At 55.4% G+C, this 9103-nt stretch overlaps 1 protein-coding gene across 4 annotated transcripts in view; it reads right to left on the bottom strand.

Annotated features, from left to right (window-relative positions):
* Positions 1 to 9103, bottom strand: part of PATZ1 (POZ (BTB) and AT hook containing zinc finger 1) — a 20836-nt gene extending 11733 nt beyond the window's left edge. For 3 of the 4 annotated variants that reach the window (XM_011979021.1, XM_011979025.1, XM_011979023.1), the window contains exons 1-2: positions 7509 to 9103; positions 6058 to 6121 (exon numbers count right to left, since the gene is read on the bottom strand). In XM_011979021.1, the coding sequence (XP_011834411.1) occupies positions 6058 to 6121; positions 7509 to 8779 (1335 nt within the window). In that variant the 5' untranslated portion in view covers positions 8780 to 9103. Of the gene's footprint in view, positions 1 to 3855; positions 4855 to 6057; positions 6122 to 7508 lie in introns of those variants that run through there. The other variant, XM_011979024.1, reaches the window with a different exon arrangement.

The following is a 9103-nucleotide window of genomic DNA, read 5'->3' as shown; positions in this document are numbered from 1 at the left end:
AAAAAAAAAAAAAAAAAAAGCATTTGTGAAACGTTAGGCTGGGGAAGTGCTGGTGATAGCAAGGATGATGATACTACCCTGTATTGATTGTGAGCCAGGCAGGCACGGTGCTCACCCTTTTAGAGGCACTTATCTCATGCAACCCATCCTGATGGCAGCCCTCTGAGGCAAGCTGTGTGATTACCCTCCAAGAGAGCATGGCTTTGGAAAGCTGTGGTGTGAGCTGAGCACCAACTCACAGCCAGGCCCCCGGGTCGGATGAGTCAGGAGCTGAAGGTCAGAACCAGTACCCTGGAAGGAGGACCAGGTTGGCAGGCATTTCCTGTAATTTCCTGTACCTGAGGACCTGACTGAGTACCAGTGATCAGTCTCCTCACAACATCCCTTCCTCAGCTGGAGCTTGCAAAGGCATTCCAGCTGTGGGGGTCACAGAATATTGGGAAAGCCCTGAGAAGAGCTGAATCCGTTGGCTTTCAAGGTATTTTGGTTCCAGGGAGGTGTTTAATGGGTTCTAGTCAATTTTGACTCATTTCTTTTTTCTGTGTGTGTGTTTACTGTTTTAGAACTGTAAGAGAAAGCAACATTCACCTTTTTTTTTTTTTTTTTTTGAGACGGAGTCTCGCTCTGTCTCCCGAGCTGGAGTGCAGTGGCCGGATCTCAGCTCACTGCAAGCTCCGCCTCCCGGGTTCACACCATTCTCCTGCCTCAGCCTCCCGAGTAGCTGGGACTACAGGCACCCGCCACCTCGCCCGGCTAGTTTTTTGTATTTTTTAGTAGAGACGGGGTTTCTCCATGTTCGCCAGGATGGTCTCGATCTCCTGACCTCGTGATCCGCCCGTCTCGGCCTCCCAAAGTGCTGGGATTACAGGCTTGAGCCACCGCGCCCGGCCAACATTCACCTTTAAATGTGTTACGGATCAAATGGTAACCCACTGAAGACCACCCCATTACCTTGTGCTAGAACGGAACTGCCTCTACCATCTCTCTTTAACAGAAGCACATCCTGAGAACCTGAGAGCTCAAGGTAAGTGTCTGAACACTGTCACCACATACAGACATCTAACTATCTCTTTACTGTACAACCATAGCAAGAAACAAACGCATGCAATGCCGTCAAGGTAGAAGACACCACTGTTTACTATCCCAGTTCCAAATATCTGTGTATGTTAGCACAACCTACCTAGCTCTGATGTCATTATCTTTTTAAGTAAATATTATATGTTTGAACTGAATTTGTAGCAATGAAATACTGCTTTTATCTGTTTTATATATTCAGTGTATTCATATCATAAATGAGGAAACTAACTTTAGAAGATGAACTTGCTTAAAACACTAGACTCAGCTATTAAAGAAAGTCTAGCACACCCACCCCCACCACACCCAGGCCAGTACTTTACCAATCCTCCTGGCCACCCCAGGGGATTCTGATCTCTCCCAGTTTGCAGCTGGGCCAGTGGAAGCCCTGAGAGGATGAGACAGCTGGACTAAGAACCAGTCCCACAGCCTGTGCTCTTATCATCTCCAGATTTAGGAGAGGGAGCTTCTGCTGAGTGAAAGGTGCTCATACTTTATAACACAGTGTACAGTACTTGGCAGCCAGGACCCCCAAAAGGGAAAGGTGAAGAGATTTGTGCAAGGAAATTCCAGCATGTAGGTAAGTCAGAAAGTACCATGGATGCTTGCTCTCACGGCTACAGGTGGGCCCCACCTCAGCCACAGACCTCATGACCCAGTGACAGGCCACAGTAGGAGAAAAAAAACTCCGAACCTCTACACAGCCCAGCAGTCTCTAAACTGGGGCAGGGGCTGCATAAACACCCCCAGAAAAGAGAGGTGCACCTGTTGGTTTATTTGGGGACAAGACCCAGCTTTGCCAGGCAGCGACCCAAAGACCACCCCCTCCAACAGTGAGAGAGGGTGTGTTCTAAGCCTCAGAGCTCAAAGGAACCAACATGGATCAGGTATAAGAAAACAGGGCTGAGGCCGTGCACAGTGGCTCACGCCTGTAATCCTAACACTTTGGGAGGCTGAGGCGGGTGGATCACAAGGTCAGAAGGTTGAGACCAGCCTGGCCAATATGGTGAAGCCCTATCTCTACTAAAAATACAAAAAAATTAGCCGGGCGTGGTGGTGGGTGCCTGTAGTCCCAGCTACTCGAAAGCACATTCAGGATTTTGTCTTCCACAGTCCCTAGGAGAGGGAGCCACAACATGGATAGGCAAGAGATGCCTTGTTTCTCTTACCAACCTTTTTTTAAGATCTGTCCTCTAAAGGCTTTGCCTGTCATGCTTTGCTACCTAAAGATGATGGACAGCCAAACTTCAATTATCCACAAGTCGCTTATCCATTTGGGGATTAGCTAAGCAAAATTAAAATCCCAGACTGGGCTGGCTTCCCCCACCCTGTCCTCCATTGATTATCTCTCAAGGAATGAAAGCTAACTTTCGCCTGAGCAAACAGAATTAGGAATGTAAATCTGCTGCTGGGGGAAGAAACAAAAACATGACAAAAGCTTTCCCTGTGTTCAAAGCCAAGCTGAAGAGATTGTTGGCTTCTCTGTGCCAGGATTGACCCTCTGTGGCTGCAGTCCCCAGGTTTTCTGGGGAGCCTGTGAAACTCCAGAGTCTAGGCACAGCAGAAGTTCAGACAACACAGAACATGAAAGAGCCTGGTCACACAACCCAGGAGAGAAGGGGCGGAGGGAGACAGATCTCAAAGGGAACATCCAGAACTTCCATGCTGGGGTGTCAGGAGAAGAGCATTCTTTGTCCTAGAGACAGGGAGAAGACAGAGGGACGCTGATGGGAAGAGAGCGAGCCAGAAGCAGAATGCTGTGACTGCCTCTGGCACTCAGAAGAGCTGCCTGGCCCACAGCCCTGTGCTTAGACAGCCTGCTGTAGTTAAGGGCCATGAGTGTTGGTCATCACCACTCAACGCTGAGCCCCAGTCCTGATCCCTTCCCAGACTTCCTGAAGCTTTTCTTCCTAAGGATTGAGCAGCTTGGGAATGGGGCCCAAATGGTACCAAGGGCACTAGTACACACCCCTACCCTTGGTGGCCCTTGAACTCAGGCAGCCTCAGGGGTAGTCTCGAGCAGCCTTCTCCCACAGCACTGGAAAACCCTTAAGGGCAATGCGTGAAAGTTCAGCTCCCTGGGCTCTTTGGCCCCCTTCTTCTCAAGCATATGCCCATCTCAACGCATTCCTTCTCTAACCAGCCCCCAAGAAGTGGAGCCTGTGGAAGCTAGGGAGGTCTGAGCTGCTCCAGCCTCTCAGCTTCAGGTTGAACTCCACGTGGGGGAAATGTCCCAGCCCACTAAGCTCATAAATCCAGCAGTACTTGGGGCATCTGGGCCAGTTAAGAACACTCAGGCCAAGCCCCAAGGAGACATGCCACTGTCAAGCCTGAGGCTTCCTGTCCCTACATTCAGATGGCCTTTCTACTTAAGCTATGGCACTAGTCTCTTGTAATTGGCCTCTTTCATTCTCTCTGGCATCAGGAGGGGATGAGCAATAGGAACTGCGCCTAGCCAGTGGGGGACCCAAGGAACGAACTCCCAGAGAGCTGTCTCTTCACCTCTGATGTTTTCAGCACCCCCACACCATGCCAACAGATGCCCCTGCTGTTTAACCAAGCCCAGGCACACCTCGCTGGCCAGCCCAGAGCACGAGAGCCAGCATGTCTTCACCTGCTGGGTCCCTGTTAGGGGAGTTGTGGCTATGGGGCTGGAGGAGGGGCCAGCAGGTCTGTGAGAGTGTATGTTGGAGGGGCAGGGCAGGAGCACATTTGTACACCAAGGGACAGTGATGTCAGTGTTATGACACAGACCAAGGACAAAACACACAAAGCCTCAAATGTTAGAATGAAAAATTTTATCATCACTCCTGTTCACCCCGCAGAGTCTGCAGGGTGCTAAAGGGCACACCAATGGGATCCAAGGGAGGGGGTCTACATCTGCTTTTTCAGCCCCCAAAGCCATATACTGGGATAGCCCAATAGAAAACTACTCATTGGTTTGGTTCCTGAGCAGACCTGCTAATAAACCTCAAAAACACAAAAGTCTACTTCACTAGCCAGAAATGAAAGCAGGATCTAGATCTGAGTGGGAAGGGCAGAAGGCAGCATGGGTTGACTCTAGTTGGAACTGTGCCAGTCTTCTCTGGAGGCCGACTCACTCCTGGATTGGGGAAAGGGGTGGCCGGACCCCAGTCTAGAAACCCCAGGCCTACGGGAAGTGATGCCAGGGGAGGGGAAGCAGATAAGCTGGTGGCTAGTTCCCAGGAAGGCACCAACCTCCAAAATCACCTAGGCAAGGACAGATGCCCAGGGGTGCCATCTGTGAAAGGGGGGAAAAGGCAAGAGAGCCCAGAAAGAAACTTGGATGCTATAGGGGGTTCCAGAAAGGTGCTCCTTACTACCCCCATTTAGGGGCTCTGAGATGGAACAAGTCACCCAGGGAGGAGCTGGGCATGGTGGGCAGGAACCACCCTGCTAGTCTCTCCCAAAAGCAGGGGTCTCAGGCCAACTGCCACTCCTGTTCCCCTCCACTGGCAACCCTCTCCAGGGAGGCCCAGGCTAGCCAACAGGCCACTGGGTAAAGGCCCTGCTGCCCTCTGGGGTGGTCCAGCCCTGCCTCAGATATCCCGGCGGGGCTGGGCAGAAGAGAGCGTTGCTGGAGTGTGCTGGGCCAAGGTTTTCAAGGGCTGGGAATGATTTTTTTAGAGAAAGGGAAAAGGCGGTGTCAGGAACCGAATGGGACGACCTCCACAAAGCAGGCTGGGCAAAGTCCCATGATGGCAGGTCGCTAGGAAGAGGTTCCAGGGGCGGCAGGCCGCTGCTGCTCCCAACCCACACCTGGAAAAAGGGCAGAGAGTGCAGGTTACCCCCCCAGGCCACCGGGCTTGCCCCCACTGCCCTCTGGGCTCCTCCTACTCTGCCCGGGCTACTCAGCACACTACCTGAGTCAGAATGTGCTCTGTGATGAGAGAAACAGAGAGAGAGAAGGCAGCAAGGCAAAGACAGATCCCCACAGGCCCGCCCTGGGCCATCCTCCAGGAAACTGCCTAGCCCAGCACCTGTGAACATCGTCCACACCTGGCCCCCAGGGGCTCTGCCCTACTTACAGCATTCATCCCTCCCTGCTGGTCTCCCTGAACCCTCTCCCCTTGCCACCAACAGGATAAGGAGAAGCAGGTTATCCTATCAGAGGCTGCAATGCACACCCCACAATCATGGCTCACCCTCACTTGGTGGGAACTTGGCACGGGAGAGGGGAGATAACCAAGGAAAAGACAGAAATGTGTTCGCTATCCAGACAAGAATGCTCAGTGTCCAGGAGAGGAAACTCAGTCTTCTGGGCACCAGCAGGGACCCCAAATATTGTTCAAGCAGGTAAACCAAGGGTGAGAATCTATCTGGTTTAGCTTTCCCTACTTGCTACTTTGCAAAGAGCTCAAAGAAGAGGAGCCCACTTTGCTCTCCAGTCCTCCAGAAACCCTGGCTCAGGGTGGGTTAAACAGGAGCCAGTGTGGGGGAGAGGACCACCCACTCCCTACCTCCTACCTCCCCCACTGCCTTGTGCCCTAAGCTGAGGGGACCCGGGAGGAGCTCTAACTGAGGTCAGAAAAGGGGAAGAGTGGTTGGCTGGACCACCAGGAGCCCTTTTTAAAAAACCTGCAGTCCCTACAAACTGCTGGAAACCAACAGCCAGGCCCAGCACAGGGCTGGGTCTCCCAACACAACATCTGTGCGATCGTTCCACTATCCAAGGAGTCGGCAAACACCAGGAGAGGAAAGCCAAGCAACAGAGTGAAGGCAAAGACGGGGTGGGAACCAGGACCAAGCAACCAGGAAGGAGGAACATCAGCTGTGGGGGAAGGGGGCCTGGGGGAAGAACAAAGGAGGAGAGCAGAGGGAGGGTGGAGGAACAGAGGGGAGGTGTGCAAAGCGGTGGGCAGTCAGCCGGGCCCCCGGCACACGCAGCAGCTGGTTCATGGCTGCGACCGTGAGAACAGCAACATCTCCTTCAGCCCATCTCTGCCCTGGCCCAGCCCCTACCTGACACTTGTGAGGCCGTTCAGAAGTGTGCACCTGCTTGATATGTCCATTCAAGTGATCAGGCCTGGAAAAGAGAGAACCAAGAGGGACTTTAGAAACTTGGCCAAACCCCACCACACAGGCACACATACATACGTGTGCGCGCACACACACACACACACACTGCTGGAGAGGACTCCCTCTCCTCCACCCCAGCATGACAAAGACAAAGTCACCACCCAGCTCTGGCTCCACAGGCCCAGGCCTCTCTGCCCTGGTTTTCTCTGGATGGGGGAAGGGAAGTGGGCATTTGTCTCTGATCTTCCCTCCCCACCCCCTCAATTCCCCCCCACCAGAAACTCAATGTTTTCTAGGACCAGAGGCGGTGGCAGTAGAATGAAACAGAGCTGCCTCACTGCAGCCTTTCCAGAGGAGGGGGTATGTGTGATTCATTGTCCAGACTAAAGCCCCTTAGAAACTCAGCAATCCCCAGCAATCCCCTCCCCCAGCCTCTCCCGCCACGGGCAGCCAATGAATGCCACCCGGATGGAATTCAGTCCCCAGAGGCCAACAGTGGAGCCTTAAGTCCCCAGCTGGGCTGGTAAGCCAGATGCCCGCCTGAGCAGGTGGGCAGGGGCTGCCTGACCGGTAAGACTGGTTCCCAGTTGGGGCCCTCTGAGGGAGTTCTCCATCCCTGTGTTCACACACACAAGGTCCTCCAATCCAGGTTAAAACCAGCCTTTTAGGAGAAAAACAAAACCACCCTCTGCTCCCAGACAAGTCCTCAGTTCCCCAACACGCTAACTGGAAAGTAAACCTACATAAAGATCCTGCCCCATTCCTTTCTGTCCTGAGAACATAAAGGGACTCTGTGGGTTAGGCTCTAGAGCTACCAAGTCAGAGCAGATCAAAGCTTTTGGTGTTAAGCAGCAGCTCTGGGTGCCCAGCTCTGTGTCCCATGATCCCAGGGTGGTCTGAGAGGCACAGCTGGAGTCTACTGATCAGCAAGGCCAGTGTTCTGTGTTGGGGAATCTGGTGCCTCAGGAGTGTAGGGAGTCCCAGATGCACTTGGTCCAGTCCCTCCCTCGGCAGCCATTCAAGCGGGGAAGTCGCTGGAGGAGCCCAGTCTCCCGCCCCCAGAGGGGGCCCCACGCCTGGTGCCGGAAACACAAAGGGAGCCCAGGGAGAAGAATGGTGAGGTCCGGTGGCTCTGGCCTGAGGAATCCCGCCCCAGGAGGAGAGACAGTAGGGCACACTTAGCGTCAAAGAACTTCCCTGAGGGAACAGAAAGCAGGTCTCAGGCATACCATCTCAAAATAAGGGCCCTTAAAACACTCTCCCAAACCTGGCATGACTCTATAAGGTCAAGTGACCCCCACAAATGCCACCGCCCCGGATCTTGGCAGGGGCCTTTTCAGGACTAAGATACGTGTGGCAGCGGAGCAGGGGAGGAAGAGGGGGCCTTTCCTCACCTGGAGAAGCCTTTCCCACAGCTCTGGCAGATGTAAGGCTTGCCCACGGACCCATCATGGGACCGCACATGGTAGGACATGCGGTCTTTTCTCTTGAACCGCAGCCCACACACAGGGCAGGAATAGGGCTTCTCCCCAGAGTGGGACAGCTTGTGCCGGTTGAGATGATACACATCACGGAAGATCTTGCCGCAGATCTCACAAGCCACCTGCTTCCTGGTCCGGCTCCTCTTTCGGGGGCCGTCGGGGTCTTCAGAGATGGGTAGCCCATTCTCACCCAGCCTCGGAGGAGGAAGGTCGATGTAGCCCAGCTGGAGGCTGGTGACACCGTGCTGGGCCTCATGCTGCCGGAGCCGGTTGGCATCAGTGAACACCTTCCCACACAGACCGCATGGAAGGATGCCGGCCTCCCTCAGGCCCCCTGGGGACCCAAACATTGAGTCCAGCAGGTTGGCCTTCCTTGGGCGGCCCCGGCCTCGCTTGCCAGTCAGGGGAGGGGCACTGGATGCCACATTGGGGAATGGGGAAGTCAGCAGTTGTGGGGATAGGGGTCCAGCCACCATGGGCAAGCGGTCCACCCCAGGTAACACAGGCAAGGAGGCTTGGCCTGCAATGGCTGCACCAGCCGCCCGAGCTGCCTCCTCCTCTGGCTGCATGCTGCCCGCGATGCCATTGCTGTTGGCTGCCAAGGCTGCCCCGTTGGTCATGTCCAAAGGGAAGCCCAAGTCCGAGGTCCCAGGGGGGCGAAAGAGCATTATATCGGCGCGGGCAGGGGGTACCAGGATCTGTACGTTGGACTGTTTGATGACTTCCTGGCAGATCTCGATAACCGACCTCATCAGCAGGAACTTGGCGGCCGTCATGAGTTCGGGAAAGCTCTCCAGTCGCACCACGATGCGGGAAGTGTAGGCGAAGTCCAGAATGTCCCCAAATACCTTGGAGCTGATAGTGTGCATCTCCAGCTCCCGGCTGCCCCCGGCCCCGCCGCCTGGGGCTGCCGTCGCGCCCCCTACATCAGCCGGACCCCCGTCCGCAGCTCCGCTGTCGCCCAACTGGGCGCTGAACACCGATTCAAAGTACTCGCTGCAGGCGGCCAGCACGGCGCGGTGCGCTGGGAAGCTCTCGTCGCCTACCCGCAGGAGCACGTCGCAGAAGCGCCCGCCGTTCTTGCGCTGCTGGTTCAGGTTGTGCAGCATCTCCGTGCTGTGTCTGCTCACCTGGTACGTGTAGCAGCCAGACGGGCCGCAGGAAGCGTCGTTCACCCGCTCCATGGCCGCCGCCCCCTCCCACTAGCCCGGCCGCCGCACCTGCCCGCCCCCTCCCTTCCCCTAGGCAGCGAGAAGCGGGGCACAACAGACGTGTCCACACTCCCCACACGTGCCGGCCCGGGGCTCTGTAGTCTCGCAGGTGCGCCAAGCGTACACGCCCCCAGCCCGGATCGGACTGTCTAGACTGCGGGGTGCACCACCATCCCCCACATAGCCAACCCCCGCCCTCGCTGGGCTGCGCGCCGCTCTCTCCTCTCCGCCCGCCCGCCTCCCCTTCCCGGTCTACCTTCCGGGGGGGTGCGCGAGCGAAGAGGTGCGCCCCTCCTG

Source organism: Mandrillus leucophaeus, unplaced genomic scaffold (assembly GCF_000951045.1).
Source record: "Mandrillus leucophaeus isolate KB7577 unplaced genomic scaffold, Mleu.le_1.0 Scaffold2, whole genome shotgun sequence".
NCBI lineage: Eukaryota > Metazoa > Chordata > Mammalia > Primates > Cercopithecidae > Mandrillus > Mandrillus leucophaeus.
This window is presented reverse-complemented; position numbering and strand designations above follow the sequence as displayed.